General features: G+C 44.4%; 1 protein-coding gene across 1 annotated transcript in view; it reads left to right on the top strand.

The window, feature by feature from the left end:
• Positions 1-26,611, top strand: part of NFATC2 (nuclear factor of activated T cells 2) — a 66,390-nt gene that overhangs the window by 25,221 nt on the left and 14,558 nt on the right. The window contains exons 4-6 of the mRNA XM_086474954.1: positions 2,990-3,192; positions 5,352-5,524; positions 16,440-16,580. Of these exons, the coding sequence (XP_086331080.1) occupies positions 2,990-3,192; positions 5,352-5,524; positions 16,440-16,580 (517 nt within the window). The remainder of the gene's footprint in view (positions 1-2,989; positions 3,193-5,351; positions 5,525-16,439; positions 16,581-26,611) is intronic.

Raw genomic sequence — 26,611 nt, 5'->3', positions numbered from 1 at the left:
TACTTTTACCTCGGGATCTCATTCTATACACGCACAAAAACACCACGTAAAATTACTTTTAAAGATGGCCAGTATTAAAACCTGTGTACGTAGCCAGTTCTGTTACAGCTGCTACTGACTGTGCTCACTGGGGGCAAATTATCTTTTGTAATTTATTACCTGTTTTCCTCTGTTCCAGTCTCCCACCTCTAATGCTGGGATTTTGCTCTGCCTGGCAGAGGGCAGAGCTAAAGCTGCTTTGCTGTCACTGTAATAACTGTTGCAGTCCAGAGGATCCTATCGTCATCTTAGCTGGATCCACAAAGAATTACTCTTGTCAGGCATGACAATAAACATGCTCAGTACTTAAAAACTACTCTTCTCTCTCTCTCCTCTTAAAGACAAGGTGGCTTTTGGTCATACAATGGCTTTTCATTGAAGGCCAGGAAATCTTGGATTTTGAAAGTACCATACTTAGGATGAGATTCAGTATGGCTCCCAGAAGACCTGGGCTCAATGGACCTCCATGGATAAACAGGGGCTGATTCCTACATTCATGACTGTTCCCAGTAGATCTATCATTTTGACCTCTGTTGCCTTTAATCGTCTATGCACTCTATGCGTTTCTAAATCTCCCCATGGCTGCCATCACATTCTTGGCAACGCTGCTTCTCCAACACCAACCCTTGTGCTCGGAGTCCAGCTCCGCTCCTCCTCCACCTCACTCCCAGAGCCAACTGGCATGTTTGCACAAAGCCTCGTACCCTGTTTTCCGTCCTCACAATCTCCCGAAGCGCTTGTGCGAGTGAGCTATCGTAGGTGTCTGAGCTGTGGCAGGGCTGGATTCTGTAATTCTTTCTTGCACAAGCCCTACTTAAGGCCTGTTGACTTCAATGGAGCTATTCATGTAAGTGGAGGCTGCAAATTCAGGCCCTTGGGTTGTCAGGTCTCTGGGGCATAGACCCTGTCTTTGTATGCCTTGCAAATATGTGCTAGATGAGTAATGATAGCTCAGAAGAGTGAGTGTCGCTTTACATTTGCCATACTGAAGGAAGGTTGCCAGGATTGCATTGATGCTGCATGTGGTCCCCTTCCAAGGGGGAATTAATCCTTCTATGCAAAGATACCTCCTGCTGACTGGTGAAAAGAAAAAAGAAAAAAACATGGTTTGGCCATGAATACCATTAGCTTAATCTTCCTTTTCTCTGATCTTCCAGTACTATTTGCTTTGTATGGCTTCATCAAGGTTTTGTATGTGGACAAAATAATTGAAAACAAATTTAGCATGTCTCAGACCATAAAGTTCCCTTTCAGCTAGATCACTGGCTATGCGGTAGATAAATGTCTGGTTTTCATTTTTGGTTATGTGAGAAATTTAGAATGGTTTGATTTGTAATTTTGAATGTTAATAAAGAAGGAGAAGTTTCCTTGTCTCCTGGCCTATGGAAGCATTCTGGCTTTCTTGCTTCTCTTGCAGCAAATGCTGTTTATAAAAAATGTTACTTAGGACAAAAGAGTCTGTTTATGTCCTTGAACCCTAGAGGCCCCAGTCTCTAAGGTCAACTAAGGCCTCCTTGTGCCAGGTACTGTACAGTCACAAATGCCATCTCTACCTGTACAGATAGGATTTTAATGCAGTGCAAGAGAAATGGCTGCAGGTGAACCAACAACTGGGGGAAGGATGAGTTTCAAAGAGCAGTGAATCAACACCGGTCCACATAAGTGATTTCAGGAGAACAAGAACATGTTTCCTTTCAAGACTATTTAAGAATTCTTCGAACAGGGAGATTTGTAGGGTGGAGGTGTAGATATTAAAAGGGAACATCCTCCCTGTCGGAAGAGGCTGATGGGCAGAAAATGCAATGCTGTGAGTGTTTAAGAAGTTGATGCTGGTGTTTGGGGCTGGATTTGGGAAGTTTGGGAATAGGTGTTGATAACTGGGTAGAAAACGGGAAGCGAGAGGGCTAAGAGAAGAGCAGAGCTTTGATGAGGAAGGCAGGCAGCTTATGTCTGGTGTGAGGGACGCAGGGGAAGCTGGAGAGATGTGAAGCTCAGGGTGACTTGAGCAAAGTGAGAGGCTGGAAGGACGATCCTTCTAGCCGGGTTTGAAATGGATGTGAGCTGGGCAAGGCTGCATGTACGAAGGCCAAAGAAAGGGATGTGGCAGGGATCATTCATTTCTGAAGTGTTTGTACATAGTTTAACATTTCAGTTCTCAAAATCGCATGCACATTTGCTAGATACTTCCTGTTGAGGGGGAAAAAAGCCTTATCTTTTTAACTGCAGGTGAAGTAGGAATCACAAGCTGAGCTGAGGCAGTTATTTTAGTGAACATTAGGCTGGACAGAAACTAGTGTTTGCAAGTTGGATATCACATAGAGCCTGATTCAAACCCCCCTGCATCAACAGACATTCTCCATTAGCTTTGATAAGGTCTGGAGAAGGTGCATGAGGGGGTACCACGTGTATCTGCAGGAATGCAAGTGGGAGACTTTCTTCTGTCCTTGCTCTGTTTCCTGCTGATGAGAGGCAGGAATCACTGCCCAAGGCTGCAGGTGCAGGGAGTAAACGCAGCTTTGCAGCTTTATCCACCCCACAGAGAAAAATCTTTTGAACCTCATTTAGGAATCAGTCACTGCAAATTAAAGTGTACTCAAAAATATATCTTTTGAGGGGATTTATCAATCTGTTTTGGAGACAACCAACAACTTTCTGGTAATGGAGAGCTTGTCTGGAATTTTTTCTTTTTAATATATTATTTTTTCTTCTTGATCTATTTAGTATTATAACCATTAATTACATGTTTTCTATTAGCTCCCTTCCATATGTATCATGGGCAAATACTGCTAAGAGGATGTCTGTCTTTGGGAGTAGGAAAGAGTGTACTGTACTACACATATCTTTATATATATATCCATATCTGTAGATATGTCTGTAGATCTGTTTGGCTTCCTGACATGAAGGCATTGCAGGCCTTGGGAGTGATAATAGATTTTTAATGTCTTGTCAGCTTCACGGTTACATGGAGAACAAACCCTTGGGTCTTCAGATCTTCATTGGGACAGCAGATGAACGGATACTTAAACCTCACGCTTTCTATCAAGTCCATCGCATTACGGGAAAAACCGTCACCACCACCAGCTATGAAAAAATCATTGGCAACACCAAAGTTTTAGAGATCCCACTGGAACCCAAAAACAACATGAAAGCAACGTAAGCATATTTCTTTTTATTAGCAAAGCTGAGGAGGATGTGAAGTTCCTTCTCTTTGGAAAGGAGCCACTTAAATGAATAATGATGCCTGCTCTGGAGGGACTCCCCTTTCCAAAGCATTGGGATGATATATGAGTGTAAGACCCTTTTTACAAAAGCATGAGCAGCAGTAACAAGAACCTGGGTTAAAGCTGCTTAAAGAGTTACCATTCATCAGCTGACTGTGCAGGCATTTTTGCTCTTTACCCCAATTGCTGCAGTGGCTATGTTGTAATCATCTGTTACCTTCAAAGTCAGAATGGTTTTGTAGGGCGCTAAGGAAAACCAGACTCGAATCTCAAGTCCTTATGCTGCAGGGACACAAGGGGAAGCAAGGAGCAGTAGACAGCGGAGGAAAGGTGTACGATTCATTTTACAGCATTTAATGGGATAGAAAACATCTCTTCTGAACTCAGCCAAATGCTCTGGCCATGATATCGCACTGTCTTGTGGTAATAGGTTAACAGAAAAGTCAGTACAGGCACATCTTTTCTGTATTAGTCCTTCCAGTTTTATGGAGGCAGAGGGACAAAGTGGGCACCAGTCTGAAACTTCAGGCTTGAATGTGTGCCAGGCAGCATGAGAGTGATTGCTCTGCAGAGGGAAGAGCTGTATCTCCATCCTTCAGAGGATACTGACAAAATTGGCAGAGCAGCTATGTTTTTAAGCCCCCCTACTTCATCACAAAATCCACATTCTTTCTTTATATATCTTTTTTTTTCAGAAATTATACCTCATTCCTCCCTTTCCTTCAAGCCTCTCCTTCCCTCTGCACCCAAGGAAATAAATAAAAGTCCACATCTCAAACTTAAGCAGCCAAATGCTGAATGGAACATGATTGTTCCTAACAAGTAACCCTGGAGTAATAAACCCCTGCACACATGCAATGGCAAGGAACAGTGTGGGTGTAGGAAACAGCTTGGGGTTTATGCCTCCCAAAACGTGATTTCAATTCATATCAAAAGAAGAAAAACAGCGTGTCTTTAAAACTGGTATCAAAATGGGTTGGCAGTGCCTGTTCAATAACAGTGCTCACTGCACCTTCTGAGAACTATTGCTGAGCTGAAGATCTCAGATTCTTTAACTATTAATTGGCACACTCTCTTAATGTAGACAGGCATGTTCTCTAGGTTACACTGGACTCTTCAGTTAAGAAGTTAATCTGCATTTACACGAATATTGAGTTGCAATGTTGATTTAAGCAATCCTAATCCTTTCATTGCTGCTCGGCCCCATCCTGCTCCCTACATCCTCCCTTTGTGAAGGGACACGGTGAATGGGAGCAGAGAACCATTTTCTGTGCGGCCAGGCTATTCCCTTGGCTGGGAACAGCACCCCAGGGCTTTGAAGAGGATGACACGGTGACCTGGGCCAGGGCTGGAGAGCCCACTTGTAGCAGTAGCACCTACCTTGTCCAAAAGGAGGAGAGAGCATTTTGGTTCCTGCTTTGGAGTTGAATTCAATGCTTGCATTACAGACTGTGGGGAAAATGTGCCTGGATGGTGCCTGCAATTAGCTGGTTCAACTGCTGTGATTCCCTGTGGAGCTGAACTAATTTGCCCACGTGCAGGCTATAGCTGCTGTGCAGTCTCTGGGCACTGAGCTCTGTCACAGAGCTGGTGGTGGAGGCTTTAATGCTCTCTGTCTCACAGAGGGCTGTGGCACAGGCTCAGCTTATTGCCTGCCCCGGTGTGCTCTCCTTGTTTTGGTTCACTCTTCCTGCCTTGGTTTGCCGGGGTGGGCTCTGCCACGTGTGCTCTTGTGCTTAGCGCAGGAGGGAAATAAGACTCGCAGTTATGATGTTTGGAGAGTGGCTTCTGCTGTTGCCAGAGTAAAAGCCACCCCTGGCCCTCGGCTGGGACATGCCTGGTATGTGCTGAGCCACCAGGCCCACACTCTTTGGGGAGGGGTCCAGCAGCATCCTTCACTTGCTGCATGCCTAGGATTTCTTCCCCTGTAACTGCTGAAATGGCAATATCTAGTTCCTAAACAGAAGAAGTATTTGGAGCTGCTTTTAACCCAGAGACTGAAGCAAAACAGCTTAATTCTCTTGACTGTCACCTATTTCCAAGTGGTTTGAGAGCAGAAATGTTACGCTAAACGGCATGTGTGTCTGGCAGCATTGACTGTGCAGGGATTTTGAAGCTGAGGAATGCAGACATTGAGCTGCGCAAGGGAGAGACAGACATCGGCAGGAAGAACACCCGTGTCCGGCTCGTCTTCCGCGTGCACATCCCTGAGTCCAGCGGCAGGATCATTTCTCTGCAAGCAGCATCAAACCCCATTGAATGCTGTAAGTATCCCCTGAGATTTGCTCCTTCTGCATCTCTTGCAACAGCAATTGTCTTGTCCCTCTGCTCCAGGCCAGCACTGAGGGGAAAAACCCCAACGTGCTCAGATAGGCAAACTCAAGGTGCTCTGCTCTTCCCACCGACTGGGTCTGTGCCACCGTTTGAGTGACCTGCAGCTCCTACCTATATGCACTCCCTTTCCTGAAACAAGCTTGGGTGGCAGGTGGCTTTTCATGGTGCTTAAAGCTTGTGAGGACAGCGAGAGACTTTGGGGCTTTTGCAAAGTTTATTTATTAGTGTGTTGCTGCTGGATCCTTCTGACTAGCAGGTTTTTAATGGGAGTAGGGAGCCAGTGTGCCAGGGGCATATACATTCTCCCTGTTTGTGCATGAGTGTGAAGGCTGCCTGCCTTCTTGGGAGTGGTTTTATTTTGAGTAGAGGCACAACAGAACTTGATATCCACAAGCTAGCAGGTGGTGTGAGGTTTTGAATTCAAACCTGGGCTAGATCCTAGCACTGTGGCCAGTCATGCCTGCCAAAGGAGTCACTGCAGTCCTCTGATCCGAGCTGTGGCAGGAACACAGCTGAAATGAAGAAACAGGTTTGATTTTGAGGCTCGGGTGCATCCTGGTCATTGTTTTCTATATGTCAGTGCTAAGGGGTGTGCAGCTCAGGAGGCTGCAGCTGAAGCAGGGGAAGCCCGGGTTGTTCTGGTATTCCCCTGAGGGACAGAAGAAAACTTGCAGTTTTGATTTCTGAGGGGCAAATCCTATAAGTGTGTAAGCGGAGAAACCTGTACCTCCCACTCATTTTAATGTACTGGATCCTGAGAAAGAGAGGCCTCTGACAAGGTGCCCCCCATGTCACAGTCATTTCTGGAAAGGCTCCACCCACTTTGCTGGTTCTGTGCATCCTGTGATGCTTTTTGTTGGTAAATGGTGCCTTTTCAGCGGTTTGGGGATTTCACAAATATAGTGAACGGTTTTCCTCTCCCTTTACTGAATGACTCACCCCTTCAGCAGAACCTGTCTTGCCATAAGTCATGTGAAGAAAGTCATTGGAGAATTTCTCATGTGTGAGTTTTATTTATTGAGATGCAGGCTTTGCTTAAATAACAACTGCTTAGAATAACAGAGGAGCCAATTTTGAGTGGGAAATCAAGAGAAATTGTGTCTAGTGAATTATTGATGGCAGCTTTTTTAAAAAAAAGACAGTAGAAATAAGTAAAAAAGGTAAGGCTAAGGAGAGGATGATGGGTACATATGATCTTTTGGCAATGTTTAGGAGAAGATACCAGCTGTCAGAGCATTTTAGCAGCTGAGTGAAGTCTCTGGGCATCTTGATGGGGAAGGGAGAATAGTGGGAGTTGCCATCACCTTTCTCCGTAGGAAACATTTATGATCCTTTATAGGACCAGATGGCTGAAACAATAGTGGCCTCCACCCTAAACGTGTCCCTGCTGAAACAAAGGCCCATTTGCTAAAGGAAACGTTCAGCAAAGTGCAGCTTCTGTGGATAGGAAGGGAATTGCAGCAAAGGATCACCTGGCTTCTCCCTCAATTTCTTTTCAGAGTGGAAACAGTCCATTCTTGCCTGCAATAGGGAGTGACTCGGGTGGGGAAACTCCAGGTGTAACTCATACATCCACTGTACAGAAAAACAGCATGAGCCCAGAGCAGAGGATGGACAGTCCCCGGGTCATGCAGGGAGTGCCACAGCTCACACCCACACATTCTCCTACAGGAAAAGCAAATATGAGTTAGCCAGGCATTTCTAAGACCCTTCTACAATTGCACATCGTATTTGTGCCCATCACCAAAGAGCATTCAAGCAGAAATCCAGTCACGGTTTACAGAAGAAGATCACATTTTTCTGAACTGTATGCACACACCTAATTTGCCTGTGCGATGACTGGTATTTGCAATGGCTTCTTTAAGATGACTAGGCATTTATACTGTGATGTGTTTGCTTGGATGAGGGGGCATAAAAAAGCCAAGAGTGGAGATACCAGTAGAAGTGGTTTATTTTTATGGTTTTTATAATTAAAATATGAAAATGTTGGCTGCATATCAGACAGCAAAGGTCCTACAAGAAAAAATTTCTGTCCCCTCCACACCCCAAACCCCCCCCAAAAAAGTAGTTTTATTTTGGGAATACTGGATGTACTGGCAATTTGGAGAGATATGTTAAGGACTGTGCTTTTCTGAACTTATGGAAATAGATCTGGAGTAATAAGCCTCTTCCATTTAAAACGCATGTTGCGTAATTAGCAACATTTTTGCATTTCAGTAGCACTTCCTGATCTCAGCCCAGTTCTGGGAAGGTGGTTAAAAACATTAGTTGGTTCAGCCAGCATAAGTATTGCAGGCTAAATCTCGCTAGAGATGATAATCTCAGTTTCTCTTGGGCAATGTGCATGTGTTGCAGAGCTCATAGCCTCAGGTAAGCTCAGGTGCCCTGCCGAGAAGCTGCAAGCTGGGGCTCTGTGGCATTTTCTCCTTGTGTCCCAACTTCGTGTGCTGCTGGGATTCTATTTTTTTTACTTTTGTTTGGTTTTAATTTTTTTTTGACATGGCCACCTGGGAACCTGTATCCTCAGGGACTCTCCCGTAAGATCTCTCCTCTCTGGTAGCTGTTAATACTATCTTGCTGGGGAAAGCCTTAGTAAGTAGCAGCTTTAAGGTAACTGGCCATTTCCTTACCAGTGGGGTTCCCCTGAGAGCACTGTTGCTACCAACAGAATAGCTGACTGCTCTCCTCAGCAGAAGCTGATCCTGGCTAAAAACTCCCACCGGTGTCAGCAGGTCATTAGCTGCAATGAAGCAAGAACTGTGAAGTATCTGCTTTTCATGGGGCGATTTGGTTCCACCTCATCTGTGTCACGTTCAGCACTTGACAGGTTTTAGGAGGGGATTTCACAGGTTCAAAGCATCATCCGGAGCAAGTTCCTCCCCAGACAGCTGTGTGGGAGGACCAAGGAGGTGATATGTTGTTAAATGATCAGTTGTGCCTCAAAATGGACCTTGTATCCCGACAAGGCTGCACATTCAGCAGCTTGCAGCTTTTTTCTCCTGTTGCCTGCTGATTAGTTCTGAAGTCACTGAGGAGGCAAAGGCATTCGAAACCCTCTGATAATTCTAGCAACAGGCCATCACTTAGGGTTAAAAAGCCACTGTCTTGTAGGTGTGGTGCTGGAAAGGTGAAAAAAATCCCTCTCCTGGGTGTTGCTCCATGCTGAGGCTGCAGTGGCAGCAAGCCCCACAGGCGCTATGTGCGGTGCCCCCGGGATCCACAGCCAGTGGGTCCGCGCAGCAGCGTGGTGCTTGGCCCGGCTCCCTGCCTGCGCACCTCTGCACACCTCGGTGCTGTAAGTCACGCTGCAGTTGTGCATGCCCGAATGTCCGTCCCTGCTTGGGCAGGTCTCTGGTTTAGGCATAGGCATCAGCCAGCTCGTGTAGGTCAGCTCTTGCTGGGCCTGGCAGGGCTATCACAGAGCTGCTATCACAGGAGGTGGTGAGAAACCACAGGCAGGAAGGGTTACTGAGGTAACTTGTCCCTTCAAATACAGCCCTTGTAACAACAAGCTACTTGGCGAATCGCCTGCAAAGTGGTTTGGTATTTTCAGACCTGATAATTAATTTCAAACCATTCAGACAATTTCTGTAACATTAGTTCTATTAATTTGCTCTGATTTATCTTTCACTACGAGCTGAAACTCATTTCTCAGTGAGTGATTGATCTCTGGAGTTGTGTTTTTACTCCTTGACTGAAGCGTCCATGGAGCAGAGAAGGAGCAGCATGGAAGGGAGTTCAGAGCAGCAGCTTGTTTTACTCCATGCTGTCAGCAACCAAAAACTGCTTTATGCAAGCGTCTGCGAGATGTGAGTGTAAGGCTTAGGAGTATCATCCACAGTGTCACAGGTTTTATTATAATGGATCCTGGTTAAACGTTCCCAAAGTGTGTCACAGTGCTTGTTTCGTATTGTCCATGTTTGCTGATACTAAGCTATGCTCGTAAATCACTTAAAATGCAAATGATTGCACTTGGCACAAGAGAAGGAGTCTAAAATCATGTTCTTATAATAGATATTCCGAGGTGGTAAGAAAACAAAACAAACAAAACTTATTGCTAAACAACTGTCTGTCCATCTGAGGAATTTAAATAGTTTCTATTATTGACCGTATTTTGTTCCACTAAATTGGGTCAAATATCTTATTTCCCTTTAATCAATTTCCCTGGAAGTTTCCTTTATTTTTCTCTCCTTCTAGTAGATTTTCCCATAATATTAGACAATCTGAGCCTGTGATATGTGACACATTAATAACTACAGAGGAAAGAGCTAGTCATGTAAAAGAATGTTGTCTTGGCAAACCAGTGAGTGCTTTTCCTCAGCTGGGAGTTGTGCCGGTTGGAATACAATGTCAGGCAAGAAGGAGCACTAGTTTATTGAGATAAAGAAGCAGAAACAAATGGTCTCTTTGCACTTGGGAGATACCCATTTGCAAGTTTAGCCATAACCATAATATGAGAGTAGCATGGTTTCCAGTTGAATTTAAAAGCTAATTCTGACAACATTTGCTACTTTTAATGTGCAACCAAAACATTTCAGTCTGGAAAGTCTGAGTCAGACAGAAGGAAAATGCCCGCCTTTTTGCAGGCTGCAAGCCTTGCTGTGAGGATAAACTCCAGTTTACTTTTTGTCTTTGCAATACCACTGTTGGTAAAAGCAAGCCCCCAGCGTATTACGCAGAGTGTGGATTTCTGAGCATAATTTAAGCTCAGCAAATCTCCTCCACAAGGGATTAAAGGGAAATGCTGTGCATACCCGCAGAGATGATCGACAGAGAAGTGAACCGAGGCCATGGTTTTCCTGTCATTAATCACACGCTGGTTTGGTGAGCTGGCTGCAGTTCATAGAAAGTATCATACTTATCTGACACTGCTGCCATCAGTGCCTGTCACTCCTCCTTCACAAGGACATCATAAAATAAATTATGTGCAGAGAAGGAGGTGGAGAAAAGCCCTCTATTTTTGGTGCATTTTTCTTGGATGGCTCTGCACAAACTGCTGATTAAGTCTTGCTGGCAACAAATTGGAAACTGTTGTCATTCATACCGGGTTCTTCTTTTCATAGCCTTTAGATCACATTTTCAAGGTTTCCCATCTAATCACGAGGGCTGGCAATTTGCTTTATTTACTTGATTCTCACTTAAGCCTTCCACTGCCCTGTACTGCTACCAGGAGGTAAATCATCCCATCCCTTGGATTAGAAGATTGCTGCTCTCTAGGGTGCCCTACTGATGTCTGACTGCCTGCTAGACATGTCTCCTGCCCTTGGTCCTCCCCTGGCTTCCATAATGCAGCTCCCCAGCCTTTGCCTCTCCTCCCACCAGAGAGGTCAGGGTGCTTCACCATGATGGATGGGATCAAAGTCTCTCAGAACATTAATGTGTTGGATGAGCGTTGGGCACAGGAGCTCTGCTCTTATCGATCCTACCTCAGGCAGGCAGCTTGTGGTAAATAAACGCAGTGTGACAGGAGGAATGAAATATTTACTTTGGTTCATTGAGGTTTGCACTGAGGTGGAAGAATTAATCCTACAACAAATTATGCCTCTGCTATTGCTTCTAGGTTTCGGGATTTTTTTTTAGCACCAGACACCCAGTTCTATCTGCTCTTCTCAAATCCAACAGAAATCAATGGCTGGAGCCAAGAGCCTTGGGGGGTTTGGAAAGACGTATCAGGAGTGGTGAGTCACAGCTTGAAGGCTTCCAGCAAGCTAGGGTGAGCTGGGGCTGCCCTGGGCAGGGTAAGGACAGGGGCGGTCCAAAGAGGGACCTGGACATTTGGCCTGGGGAGGCTGCTGCACTGGGGATGCAAGTTGTGACACACCCTCCCCCCCCCCCCCCCTTTAAGTATCCACATTTTCTGGTTTACTTGGCTCGTGATGGCAGTTAGAGGTAATTAGAGGTAACACTAGCTTTGTCCTCGCTGAGTGGCAGGTGAGCCTCCATCCTGCTCCCTGTGATTGCCCAGGATAAGATCCCTCCTGAACTCTGGTCAGCTATGGGTAAACCCAGGCTCTGCATCCAGTGTTGCAGGTGTCAGAAAGACAGCCTGGAGCAGATTTCACTCTAGCAGCTATTCTTTGGGCTCTGTTTACAGTTTGCGTGGAGGTCCCCAGCCACTCTGCAGAAGGTGGCACTGATGCAGTGCGCTGATACACAGAGGCTGTAGAGTACCTCTGCTCTGGAAGTGTCAGTCAGACCCGCACTGCTCTGTGCAGAGTTCACAAGCCTGTTCCTCCCAAGAGGCAGATCACATTAGTGTGTTTGCTTTGCCTACATTACCCGATCCAGCCCTTGTTCTCATTGCACATGCGGGGAGAGAGTTTGCCGAGACAGTTCCTCTCCGGAGGCTGTTAAGAGACATTTAGCTTCAGTTAAGACTCCTCATAAAACGAGTCAGCTTTTGAGCAAGACAAGGCAGCACTTGGAAGCCCTCCAAAGCTGGTGGAAGGAAACATGATGCTCAGGCAGGGCTAGAACTACTCATCCCAGGAGATGCAAGCAGGAGGAGCACTGATGGGGAGAGCTGGGCGGTGCGGAGGGAAAGGGGCTCTCAGGTGCAGCTGGGATTACCTAAGGAGCACATTAGGGAGTACAACTGAGGTTGTCACTTGGAACCTGCTAGCAGCAATGGGCAACACTCTCTTGGGGGAGATTTAGAGCCACAACAGACTTATCCAGGTAATCAGTTCTCTCAAAATATCCCTTTTTTTCCCTAGAAACCAAATAGCCTCTCTGCTAAAAAAGGAACAGTTGTGGATGCTGCAGGCAGTTGGGGGAGCAAAACCACCTTCACCCTGCTTTGGCACACTTCCTTAAGGTCAGCCTCCAGGCTTGTGCATCCCATGTGAAGCATTCAGCCTACTGTCTGAACCTTTCCTCTACCTGCTGGCATAGGGAAGGGGATAAAGGCTCGACTCCCGACAAGTGCCCTGTGCCTCTGCAGCGGGTGCTCGTGAGCCTGGGTGGGCTGTGGGCAGCAGTGGGCCTGCCAGGTGGTGCGGGCAGGGGAGGTGGCACAGAGGCTGCTTCCCTCTCAGGCTGCAGCTCAATGGAGGTGGTGCAGTGCTCCAAGATAGCAGCTCCCATTCTCTCCTGTGTCACTGTGTGCATTGTATTTCTTGGCACCACGTATCCATGACATCTTGATTTGCAGACAGTCAAATAAAATAGAAAAATAATGTCCCCTGTTAATAGGTTGACACACTGCTTCAGGCCAAGTGTGAGTATTTCTATAGCATTTGCTTTGCTGCCTTATGTCAGTAACTGTTGCTATTGAAAGTAAACACCCCAACTCTTTAAATCAACAGTGTTTTGTTTATTCAAAGCTCATAAACTCCAGTAGCCATAGGTCACTTTATGAAGTGCCAACCCCTGGGGGAAGAGAAGGGGTAGTGTGAAGTTATTGCATGCAGTCCACCCATCATGAGCCTTAGAGGAAGGGGATTTATTGGCAATTAATATTTCTTGCAGAGGAAAAAAAAAGAATCCTCTTGAGGCAGCTCCACACTGAACCTTGAGCCTCCTTACTGGTGGAAATGGGGAATGGAGTGAAACATTCTTACAGGCCTGGGTAAAAAAAAGGATGATCTTGGAAAATGAAAAGTAGATTTTTTAGAAAAGAGTTTGCAAACCACCTAGTGGGAGGAGAAGAGAAACGGGGCAGAGGGGGAAATGAGGCGCTCAGTGGATACCTGTATTCACACACAGAATCACAGAACGTTAGGGGTTGGAAGGGACCTCGAAAGATCACCTAGTCCAACCCCCCTGCCAGAGCAGGACCACCTAGAGCAGATCACACAGGAACACATCCAGGTGGGTTTGAATGTCTCCAGAGAAGGAGACTCCACAACCCCCCTGGGCAGCCTGTTCCAGTGCCCTGGCACCCTCACAGTGAAAAAGTTTTTCCTTACGTTAATGTGGAACCCTCTGTGCTCCACTTTGCGCCCGCTGCCCCTTGTCCTATCATTGGACATCAGCGAGAAGAGCCCTGCTCTGTCCTCTTGACACTCACCCTTTACATATTTATAAACATTGATGAGGTCACCCCTCAGTCTCCTCTTCTCCAAGCTAAAGAGACCCAGCTCCCTCAGCCTTTCACCATAAGGGAGATGTTCCACCCCCTTAATCACCTTTGTGGCTCTGCGCTGGACTCTTTCAAGCAGTTCCCCGTCTTTCTTGAACTGAGGGGCCCAGAACTGGACACGATATTCCAGATGCGGGCTCACCAGGGCAGAGTTGAGCCCTCCACCTTTCCCTTTAGCACGATATCTGTATTGAGAAACTCAACTGAAGCATGGCCAAATGGCATTATTCTGCAGCACACATAAAGCACACATGGTTTTTGTACAAATTTGGGTCAGGGCAAAAGGGGTTTTCGAGATGCCTGTAGTCTGCTCGTGCTGTAGCCATGCCAGAACATAGCTCTGCATCAGCCTGGCTGCTGCTGGCCATGGGGCTGTGGCAGCATGGAGCTGCATCGGGGTACCCGCAGAATGCCTCTGCCCGTCACAGGCTTCCAGGCAGTGCTGCTGAGGCTGCCCTAGCTTGGCTGAGGATGGCAGAAGGGTTTTTGGCATTTCCTGAGCTGGGATGCATATTCCCTCCCGGTGAACCATCTGTCCTCCCCGGCTCCCTGGTAGGTTGCAGCGTACACAAACACTGCGCTCTATGGAAGCTGGACAGAGGCTTGGTCTTCAGCAGTGATTTCCAACTTGCCAAGATCCAAATGTAATTAAGATGAGTCAGACGGTTATTTCCAGGCTAAAAATTGTCCTTCCTCGTCCTGAAAGAGCCTTGAGAACCACTGATCTGTGGGACATCAGGTACAAAGCTCTCTGTTAACACTGAAGTCTGAAGGAGATGTAGGTTAATCTGGAATTTTGATGGTTTGGGATGCTTTGGAAGTGAAATTTGGGGATTGAACAGGAGTAAAGTGTCCAGGGAAAAACTTAAATACATTTTTCTCTTGACTATTGTAGACATGTTTTTGATGATTGCTATTTTCTTTTAAGCCTTTGAGGTTACAAATCTGTCTTTGTGATAAATCCAATTATGAACTCATCAAAAATTTTAGTATTTAGGGAAAGGAATTAATCATACAGCCATGTGAAAGAAATTAGCAGCCTCTGTGAAAATAATCTGAATATATATTCTTAATTGGCAGTATGTTAGCCCAGCTGTTGTTATATGTTTGAAGGAAACAATGAGTCATAAGGTTGTTTTAAATAGATTTTTAAAAATGCCTCTCAAACAGTACAAGAAAGTTATAAATATTGAATTGTCTATATTTTTGACAAGAGCAAAAACTCTGTGTCATGACTGGCAGAAAGAGTTCAGCTGAGCTTGTCCTTGCTAGAAAAGTTGCTCCCCACTTCTACAGACACCTGTCTGAAAGGTTTAATGCTTGTGTTTTCCTGCCAAGTATTGTAGCATTTTCTTCATGTGGTGAGAGAACTTGCACAGCTCTCACCGCAGCCAAGAGCTGTTGGGTTTTTGGATTTCTGAAGGTTGCACAGCAGTAGAAGGGTGGCGGGACCAGGTCAGAGAAAGCACAGCCTTACCCATGTGCAAGTGGGGGATAACATTTCCTTATTTTTGTCTCAGCAGCCAACGGTGTTCAGTGAAGGGAAGACACAAGTGCTCAGGGTCTCTTGGGAGCAGGCTCTTTGTCAGAGAAAGTTAAAATCCAGCCAAGGCAGCTGTTAAATAGATGAACGACATCCTCTAGAGGCCTTTCCAGTTGGGGTGGATGAATCTGGAGGAGTTTGAGTGCAGGTCATGAACTCACAGTTCACCAGACCCAAACTGCTGCCCACCTGGTCTGGTCACAGGGAAGCTCATGATACTTTCCATCTGTCTGCATTGTAGGGAACAATTCTTGCATCTTCACTTCCTTCGGCTCCTGCCACTTGCTAGCAAACAGTTGGAATGGGCTTGCAGAATGGTAATCAGGATCCTCCAAAGGTTTTCTGACCCTGCAAACGGCTGTTTTATTGGGATGAGAGGAAAGTAGGTGGAGAGATGGTGCTATACTGGTTTTCTGGCTGGGGAAAGAGAATAAATAAGTCCAGTTTCGTGCCCAAGAACAGTAGAGACCTTAGAAATTCTTGATCATGTACATGCCCATCTGGATTCCACCCTACCTTTTCTTTCCTTGCCTTTTATAATCGAACTTAGTCTGCAACATGGGGCCCTGCGTCTCCGATGTTCAGACCGCTGCAAAACATGCTTGCAAAAAGCCCAGGCTGCAGCAGTCCTGGTGTGACCCCTCCTGCTCGCAAACGTGGCTTCATGATTGCCCCTCTTGTTGTTGTGTGCACAAGGCTCGGTGCCTGCACAAGGAGATGGTGCTTTTGTTGGCAAACGTACTGTTCCTGGCGCATTACTGGTCCTTGTTCTGTAGGAGGCAGTGGGCTTTTGTAGAAGAGGTTTATTTTTATTTTTTTTTCTGAAGGAATTCAGCGTTACTCAGTGGAATCCTCTCTGCAGGTGGAATTTTTGGGCTCCAGGGCTGTAGTGTGCCTGCACTTGAAAATTTGGCCATTTATTTGGAAACAGACATGGGCAAGTTCCAGCTCATTCATCCAAGCTGTCCTTTCTGAAGGACAAGGAGTAAGGCCAGCACAGCTGAAACACTGCAGCCAGCTCCCAAATGTTTCCAAATAAAATGCCTTGAGTAAGTTTATTTTTCCCTCTCAAACCTAAATTTAGCACCCTGGAGAAGGCTGTTTTGGCAGTCAACGGATGGTAACGATGACAAGATCGATCTGTGGATAGTTCTGGGAAGATTTGGAAAGTCCTGGTAAAACAGAGTTGGTTTCATTCATGTCTGCAATTTGTCCACAGCCCAAAGGTCTGCTCATGAACTTCCAATGGTTGAAAGACAAGATATTGATAGCTGCCTCGTTTATGGAGGACAACAGATGATCCTGACTGGACAGAATTTCACAGCAGAGTCCAAGGTGGTGTTCACAGAAAAAACATCAGGTAAGGCAGGTTTTTTTCTAACTTTCTGTAATGGGATAAGGCAAATCTGTAGTGCTGTTGTGTCTCATGGTCTCATCCTAAGATTTGTGCTCATGAGTAACTCTACTTGAGTGAGTAATCCCATTCAAGTTCATGTAAGTAAAACCAAATTACTTGACTTAACCATGTGAGTAAAATTAGTCTTGGGAGCAAATATTTGTGTTACTGGTTCACAAGGATGCAGACACTGGGAATCAGCAGGAAGAGGATATGTTATCAAAGAAATGGGATGACCATTATGTGTTCCTCTATGCTTGTTCAGTCTCATGTTTAGTGAACGCTGCTATCGAAATAAACATTTTATTATTGCTGTGAACTACAGGCAAAGATTGTGTTTAGAAGTCTGGGGGGGAAAATGTACCTAGTGTGTATTTTTGTATCAAAGTAAAATTATTTTTATACACATACTGAGATACAAGAATACATCACTTCATCTTTCATGTTTTTTCAGATATTTTTATATAGGCTCAGACTGTAGCGAAACAAATACAATTCAATTAAAAGAGAAAAGGCCCATGTTATAGACCAATGCTACTTTTTTTTCCAGTAGAGCTACTTCTTTTAAAACATGTTTTGCCAAAGTTTTCAGGTAATCTTGTTAGCTCTTGAGCAACTGTGAGGAGGGGAGTGCGTGGCAGATTGTAGATTGTCTCTCTTCTCTTTCAATCTTGTCTGCTTATTTGCTTGACTTGCACACAGCCAGTACAAGATGGTCTCAAGCCCTGTCTGGTGTTGGGTAAATATAAATAAATAATAGGAATAAAGAACGGTTACTGGTAGTTACTTAGTTGCCTAGCATCACCATTACTGCCTTTCCTGAGCTCTCTCAATTGTGTTTTCATAAAGGCATGCTATAATAAACATCACTTGATTTCTAACTCAAAGAATATCTGACCCCAGAAAATACGCTTAGCACGATCTAATGGTTAAGGTGAGCAGCAGAAATCCAGGTTCTCTTGTTTACAGGAGGAAACGCAAATACATGCATTTTGGTGTAGCTAGTTACCTGTTTTTTCAGAGCTGAATCCTTTCTTTTCTAATATCATACGCATGCAGGCATTGCATCTCACCTCACTAAACAGTATGTGTATCTTACTGGATTTTCTAAGGCTTTTGCAAAGGGACATTTGTTTCTCTGTAAATGGTCTGGACTTGTTTAACTTACCCTTCCTTAGGCTTGATTTTTGTATTCTAAATACTGCGTTCTGCAAGGATAATTACGATGTCCAGGGATCAAAAATTTTTTTTGCAAATATGAAGGGCTGGACTCAGCCATCCTTTACTCCTGTTGATTTCAGTGAGACAAAGGATTCTGCAGTATAAAAAAGCATCAGCCTATTTTATGTAAACTTTGTGTACCCTTTGTGCTGTTAAGAAAGTTTTCTGTTGGTAACTAAGGTAGAGGCAGCTTAAGCGATATATCCAGTGACTTGAAGGGATTTAAGATATTGCTTTGCCCAAGTGAACAGCACGTGCATGATTTATGGGGTAATGCCTTTGGCAAAAAGTAAGACTTGAGCCAAAAATTAACGGCTGTGGGCATCAGCTGGTGCCATGGTGGAAAAAAAACCGTGCTGTGTGTCCCTGTTTCTTCCCACACCACCAGCAAGCCCTTCTGTTTTACAGCAAGAATGAAAGGCTCGGGGCCTCTGACCTGTGAAGGTTCAGATGAGCCTGTGCAGTCAGAGCAATTTTCTTGGCACCCTATATTTCCTTTTAAGCCCTTGTATTAATTCCTTCCCACTGTGCTGCGACGGTTCCATCGATGTCAGCGAATCGTGAAGGTGCATGGGAACATGCTTGGCAGCCTGCGATGGTACCTGTCCCAAGAATGTTTTGCAGTAACTAACAGAGATGATACACTAAAAGGAGGTAGCTCTTAATGCCATTTCGAGGAAACATCCAAAATGCCCTGCCCCTATTTCCATCTAGCAGCAGAGAAGGCTCTGGCTGGAACAGATGTTAGAAAGTAAAAAGAACAACAACATTTTCCACACTAAATCTAAAGCTTTTCTTCACTGCTGGGGAAACCACTTTTTTTTTTTTCCTTCTTTTTTTACCTCCTGGTAGCCGAGAGACATGACTTTTCCCAGCGGCAGTGCCCAGTCTGGAGCAGGGATTTGCATGCTGGTGTTCCATATCCTGCCCGCCCCCTCCACCACCGCCCCCCCTGCCCCTCAGCCTCTGCAGGCAGTCTCAGTCTGCTGACTTTGAATAAATGATTGGCAGAGGGGGAGTTTAGAGGATGAGAGGCCCGGACTCAAATCTTTGGTCTGTGTCAGGAGTCTGTTTGCAGTCGGTTATCTGGGGGACTCTGGTCCTTGCTGAAGGTGAGCTAATTCTCTGTGTCCACGCATTATTTTATCATACAGCGATACCTCTTACAGATGTGCCCTGAAGTGCTTTTATGTGAAGATTGCTTTCTTTAATAGGTGTATCATAAGATAAGGAAGGTTAAGGAGCTGAGCTGGATATGCAAATCATGCAGGAGCTGATCTGACTCTAGCTGACTGCAGCAGATTGAGAATTAACCCTTTGTGCTTGGGTTGTCAGAGGTTAATGAGTGTCCAAACCTGCCTGAAAATTAGGATCTTACATAGCACCTGTGACTTTCAGCTGCCCACTTTACGAACTGTAGACAATTCTAGTTATCATTACCGTGTTCATGCTTAGTCGTCATTGCATTAGGCTGCACGAACACAGAACAAAAAAGGCCAGTTCTGCAGCCTGATTTATCAATTAGAAATGTCACTGTGTGCAAGGAGGAGGTGGATCCTGCGCTTGCCTCGGGGAGCTCACTCGCTGCAGATCTGATCTGCACAGCACCTTGCAAAAAGCGCTGGTAAGCTGCTCAGAAGCAAAGTAAGCCACAATAAACATCCCAGTGGGTGCCTAGAGCATCACTGGCGTGACCCTGTCATTGTTGCGCCCTCTTCCAGAGTGCAACTGCCCTGAGAAGCATGTGAAAGAATCGCACCTTTGTGAAGGCAGGAAGATACATCAAGCTCGCAGGGGAAACATGGTTTTCTTTGAGTTTCATTTTAACAGCTCGCAAGCCTTGTCTGTGCTAGCAAGAGGTATTCGATTTCCCACTTTCGCCACCAGTTTTAGCTCTACTAGTAACGACAACAGTGAGAGCAGTAGTGTAGATAACCATCTAATAGCTTTCGGGGTGCTGTGCATAGAGCTCCTTGACTTGTCTTGTTTGTCCAATGTTTAAGATGAGAGTAGCAAGACTCCTTTTTCCCTAAAAACCTTCATGCAGGTATCTTTGTGCAGTGAGATATTCCCCTGGTAATTGTTTCATAGACTCCAAAATCTGTGTGCACCTTGAATGTGGGGTCTGGATCAGTGTCTGCATTGAAGGAGGTGCTGAGAATGTGGCAGCTGGCGTGCCTTACAAAACTGAGGAAACTTGCTGTTGGGGCTCACAGTTGTAAATTAGGTTTTATTCCTCAGACGGGTAATCAAAACCTATTTCAGTTTCCTCTGGATCTTGTAGAGAATTCTTCACTCAGTACTATCAGCACAGAGAAGCATAGAACTATTCATATTTTTAACCAAAACACAACATGCTTCTAAGAACAATAATGAACAGGTTATATTTCTCTGTTACACAGCATGACAGATATGTAGATTTTTCCTTGGAAATACCTGGAAAATAAAGAATATTCCCCAAATTATGCTGGGATGTCATTATAAAAATAACTGCCTTGTGTTACGTGAAGTACAAACTGTTGCCATGGGCTTGCCAGTGAGAAGTCTGTAAAAGTCTCTCATTTTAGGCTTGCAACAGGAAATGGCAGCAGGAAGTGAACTGAAGGGGCTAGAGCTCAGTGCACTGTCTGCGAGCGAGTGGATAAAGTGTTTGTGTTTGGACTGCTGATGCACAAATAGCATTCATTTTCTTAATGATAAGGTTTACCAACATGCAAGCATTATAGTTTTGAGTTCTTTTTAAGGTTATCTCTTCCTGATGAAAGATTGTATCCTGTAGCTGCTGTAAGCCAGAGGAACTCATGAATTCAGTAGAGTCAGTCCATACAAAAGCAGAGTTTGGCTGAAGGAGTTTAAAAATCTGAACTCGGAGACACAAACTGAGCCCAGCTAAATAAAAATGGGTCAGGGGAAGCAACTAGATCGGACTGTACAGGTTGAACTTTTTGAAGTGCATGTATTCTTTTAATTTTGATCTGGAAGAGAGAGCTTGAAAAGCAGTCTTATGGCTATCAAGGAGTTGGAATATGCTAAAGGTCAAGGGTGTTAGTGTTTGGTTGGGGCCCAGATCTTACAATGCAGTTAAAAAAAGAAAAGGTTTGGAATTCCCCTGTTTATTTGTTTTAATTGCCATGTGATAATTTGCAAGTCAGATGTTGTTGGTTGCATTGTGTTTACTCCCATTTGTGTACTGGTAACTGCTGCTCTGCTGTGAGTGATAGAGGAGTTTCATGTTTCTCTGGGAGAAAAGTGCAAATGGACTGTGCTTTCCCCTGCCAAACTCTTATGGTGGCCACATGGACATCATGAATCATTGCTAGGACAATGTGGGTGGTGGAGGAACAACCCAAACAGAAAGCGTACATCTTTGGAGTAGATCCACCATAAATCTTTCGATTCGCCCATGCAGTATAAAGAGAGGAGGTGGTGCTCTCTGTGCCCTTTGAACTGATGCAGCTGTCAAGGCCTCTGAAGCATGGACATTCAAAGGCCATTTGAGAAAAATAAATCTTTCCAGCTCTAGATTCAAGCAACAGAGTTCTAGTTTCTTCTTTCCTTGAGTTTCTGCATGTCTGTCACCTCAGTGATCTTTCTGTGACAGAGGTTTCTTAAGATGCTAATAGCTAGAGCAGGTGAGCTTGAACATACTTGAATGTCTGCTGGTTTCAGGAGAGCTCACAACAGGGCAGGATCAGTGTGTTCAGTGTGTAGGTGGTGAGTTGAGGCTTTCACCTGCACAGCACCCAAAGTGCTGTGTCTGAATGGAGGCATCCGTACCCTAGAAACAAACCATGGAGCCTGGCTAGCCCAGGATACCAAGACCCACGAGCCTTTCTACTTCCTTCTCTCTTGCTCCATCTTCTACCTCCTCTGGCTCCATCCTGTACCCCTTTCAGCGTACCTGGCAGCTTTACTAAATACCTGAACGATTCACAGAGTTTGATGCTTCAGGTACAGCAGTAGCATTCACGCCTTCGTGCATAGCAGGAGCAGTATCAGGTACATATCAAGTGTCCAACCTGTGCCCATCCTCTTTGAGGTTGGGGGCTTTCTGCTTCTCAGGTATTTATTTATGTGTTGCTGTCTGTCGGGGATCGCTGTAGGAGATAGGCTCTCATTGCACATCCAGCTATGCCAACTGCAGTGGCTCGTGTGCTCAGAAGCAGCCATGGCCACGTGTACCTGTTTTATCCCAATATATTAATGTACATCCCTTGCAATGGCTTGCCTGTCACTATGTTAATAATTATTCTGATAATAGCTGTACTACTTCACAGTGTCTCTCTGATTTCCAGCACTTCTGTACATTGCTCATTGCAGACATGCTTTATTTTAACTCTGGGCAAGTCATTTAATTTCTTTGAAATGTAGTACTTTCGCTTTTAGAAGCAAACAAGCAGGCTTTAGAGTGATTTTACCCTCAAACTTGCACTTTTCAGTATTCCTGCTGTATCACAAGCTAGCAAATAAGCACAGCAGTGTTTTCTGGTTTTGGAATTTCCACTTTCTAGAAGAAGTCTTGTTTATAAAGCACAATAAGTTGGACCCAATGATGCTATCAATCTTCCTGTACCTCGCCCTGCAAAAGTTAAAAGGAAATCACAGCTCCCTAGAAAGGTTTTATATTCACATCTTATAGCTGGCGATAGTGCTGATTTGTTAAATATATCTTTAGATATAGGTCAAATGCACAATAGATTTGAAAAATACAGAAAATTAAGAATTTATAGTTTCTTACATCACTCCCTTCTGGCCTGCAGCTGCAGCAAGCACTTAATACTTTTGGGTCTTTGGGCATGGAACTTGCTTGTGAAAAGCAGCCAGAGTTCAGTGAAATGGGGTAAATCCTGTATTAATGGGGTGTGGGAGTTCTCAGCAATCAGTTCCAGAGCAGTGAACAGCAATACACTGCGAGGTGACAATGGGAAGAGTGGGGCAGCCTTGACAAGCCAGGAGTTAAAAGGGGTGATGTTGTACTTCGAGCCGAAACTCCTGGGGAGGCTGAGTCCACAGTAAGTGTTGACCCAGACCCATGAATTCCAAGGCAGGTACTGGCTGACATTTTATCATAAGTAAAGCCACCATTGCAAGTGCTCTTCTATGCAGTAAATGCCTTTTACGGCCCATATATGTTGTAATATGTTGATACATGTTTGCCTAAAATCAGCCAGATGAAATAGGACAATCTGGCCAGGACAATTCACTGTAGAAGACTATGATGGGATGGCAATATGGCATGTATAATGTGAATAGAAGGTGGCTTGTGTATTGCTTTTGACGATAGTGAGGAACCAGGGCTGATGATCGTGGTCCTTTATGGGAGACATGAGAGGAAATTATAAGACTCTACAGCAATGTTCCCCTCTTCTGTTGTGTCAGGTCTGAAATTTTTCACCCTGCCCCAAACAGGGAACTAAATGCCTGTTAGTAGTCTGACAGTTTCATGAATGATCAAAAAACTCCTGGGGAATGCAAAAAATAGTGAACTATTTTCAACAATTATCTCTTTGAACTTAATGATGCAATTTTCTCAGGGAAATTACAGATAAAAAAAAAGACATGAAAATTTTAAAAAAAAACTTTGAATTTTTCCCCAGAGCCATCCGAAAGAGATGTTTGCAATTTGACCCCAGTAAACAATTTAAATATTTAATGCAATCTCCAAGCTCCAGTTCTCTCACTGACTTTCTAAATTAATGAAATGAAATGAAGGGTTTAAGTTATGGAGAACTGAGAGGAATGGAATGCATCTTAGAACGAGGATCATAACTCCGTCACAGATGCAGTCCACTGCTGAACATGCATTACAATGTAGATTTTTAAGGTGTCTTAATCTGAGACAAAAGCCCAGCATCTGGGGAAAAGAACCCAAACTATTGTTTGGGTATTTTTAATGGGAAAAGCTAAGGAAAAAAGCACAAATATCTGGGAATAGTTACAGAGTTAGCAAAACTGAGATTTGTACTGTAATCTTAAATGATTCAACTTGTTTGCAACATGTGGGGTTCTACAGAGAGTATATGAAATAAATTTGCTGTCTTGCTATTTTCTTGATAGTTTAGAAAGAACACTTTCTCCGCTCCACGCAGTCTGTGGCTGGAGTCCAGCGTTTAAAGCTGGATGCATATCTTCTCCACTCTAAACCTGCAGAGCAGTGGGATGAACCAGGGGAATAAATTACAGATGTCTCTGTTGGGAGGCCCATGTGATTCTTGCATTAGCTAAAGGTGATCACCTTCCAGGTTAATCTCCCCTCCTCATGTCTTGCGCTGCATCAAAGTAAGGTGGCAGCATATTGGAGCACAGGGCCTGCTTGGTAGCGCTCTCTGCAAAACTGTCAGAACTGGGGAGGATCAGGGAGGTTTTGTTCTCTTGTGAGTTTTCTGTTTTGTTTGTTTTTCTAAGCAAAAGAGGAAGGTGTCTCAGCAAATTCACATTTGTTAACACTGAAGAGTAACAAGTATTAATCAGGAGGATTAGAGTTTGCTCTTTTTTGCTGTGCAAATTAGAAAATTTCAGGGTAAATGGGATACCTTCTGCTTTTCCTTGCTATTACAGCTGCTGAAAACCTTGCAAACCTTCCTGCCCACAGGTTTACTCCCTGGCTGAAATGTGCTGCCTGCCACAGGTGTTCTTGTAATCCCATGGGGCAACTGGCAGACTTTAAACTGGGGATCCCAGAAAAACACTGCAAAACAGGAAAAAAACTAAGGATCACACACACAAAAATGCAAAAGAGTGTGGCTGCAGAAATGGAGTTGCCATAGCTGTTAAAGACTCAGTGAGACAGGGTGGAATCCAGTGTTTTGGAAGGTTTCCCTGTATGACACAAGATTTTGGAATTTTACAGCTGGTAAATCCTTATTAACACAGGCAGCCACTACTGGCCTGGATTCCCTGGCTCACTGTTTACTATGGGGGCGCCTAGTGGAAGTATGCCTGGTCCTGATTATTCAGCTTTGAATCTTAATTGTTTAAAGAGAATATTAAAAAATAATAATAATTCTTGGCATAAACAAAAGGCAGAGAGACAAGCTCCCATCACCTGTTGACAGAAAATCGATCATGTAGAAAGCTGGCATGGGGAGTGGAATTCCCTATTCTCCCACTTAGTCATCGCATCCTGGTGTGACTCATTTTATTACATGGAGGTTCCCAGTGGTTTTATTTTGAGAGGAGCTTTTGTTTAATAATTTATACACACATACACACAAACACACGTATAATCTTAAAAAAACAACAAATCTATTTTGATGAGTTGTCATAAGGAATCATTTGAAAGAGCTCTGGAATGACAGACTGCCCCTGCTGCTTCGCTACTCAACTACTGTATTTATGTTTTATTTTAGTGTGAATTGAATTCCTCAACAATAGATGGGGAGAAATCTGCTTTAGACTTATTCTCACTGTGCAAAATGTCAGATTTGGGGCTGGGCTGGCTGGCGGATGACTAATCCCTTGGCCTTTTACCTCCCAGACCTTGACTTGTATCTTTGGCCTTGGTGACTCAAACTAATGTCCTCAGTGAAATGAAGACACTGGCCTCAGCTCATCATAAACAGAGCTTCATTAACTGCAGTGGGCAGTCTTGCTTCAGAAAGAAAAAGAAATCTGTGGAAATCAAGCTCAGTGAAAAATTGAATAGCTCTACTTTTGTGAGTTGTAAATTCATTCATGATGGGTTTTCTTTAACGTTTGAAAGCTATTCTGAAGTAAAAGCTTAAAGGGAGACAACTGCTTAGAACCAGATGCAGAGCAACCTTGCACTGACATGAAGCAAAATAACTTCCCAGCTGAAATCAGAATTCGTCCTGGAAAAGAGCAGCAGAGACTTTGTGTGAGTGTTCCCCTGCCGATAAGGTTTCTGCATCCCAGAAGTAGTGTCTGTTCTGCTGGAAAGCATCCATTGTTGTTTACTTTGTTCTTGGGGTGGCTCTAAAACATCTTGACTGTTTTCCAGAGATGCCCATCATCTACTGATAAAAGCTGACAGATAATCATTGTGCTTTTTTGGAAGACTTTCCAAGAAACACAGTGAATAGGGACGATTCATTGCAAGCCCAAAGGGAACTCTGCAGAAATATGTAGTTGGGGCAGCTGTCCCACTAGCTACCAGGCTCAGTTTCTTTGGGGAACTAGCATGGTTTGCTGCCTGGGAAAAAGGTAACAGGTTGGTCATTGAGTAATTTGTGTAATGCTTGACTGAAAAGCAATGTACATTTTTAAGCATAAAATCACATGCAGCATTGGTACAATAGTATACTTAGTTTTCAACTGGAGAGAACTGCAAAGAAAATTTCCTGAACCTCTCAGTCCATCAGTCATGCTTGTTCAAATAAAGCAGTAAGTTTGTTTCTCTGCTAGTTACTGACCCCAAAGTCATGAGTAAGGGATCGTGAATAATGTCTAAAGGCTGTAACTGGTTCAGAAAACCTTTAATTGGCTAATTAAAAAAAGCCCTATAAGGGGCTGCAGAGAATCACCCAAAATGTTCCTAATGCAGGCTGACGTTTTGATTTTCTCCAAAGTTTGAAGCAAGACTTTTGGTATGATCACAGTTTGAGTTAGAGCGGGTAGAATTACTTTCTTCCAACAACTCATTCATTCCTCCAAAGAGTGCTGACACAATCAGATCTCTCATCAGGGTTTAATGCTGAGTCTCATAGCCCTGAAGCAGCACAAAAATCTCTATTTCCTGAACATTTCACTGACCTGTGGTGTTAAAGACTTGCCAACTAAGACAAACCATTAAATGAGTAGGGAACCACAACAGT

This window comes from Leptosomus discolor, chromosome 17, assembly GCF_034619465.1.
Source record: "Leptosomus discolor isolate bLepDis1 chromosome 17, bLepDis1.hap2, whole genome shotgun sequence".
Classification (NCBI taxonomy): Eukaryota; Metazoa; Chordata; class Aves; order Leptosomiformes; family Leptosomidae; genus Leptosomus; species Leptosomus discolor.
Note: the sequence above shows the minus strand (reverse complement) of the source record. Positions and strands in the feature narration are given on the sequence as shown.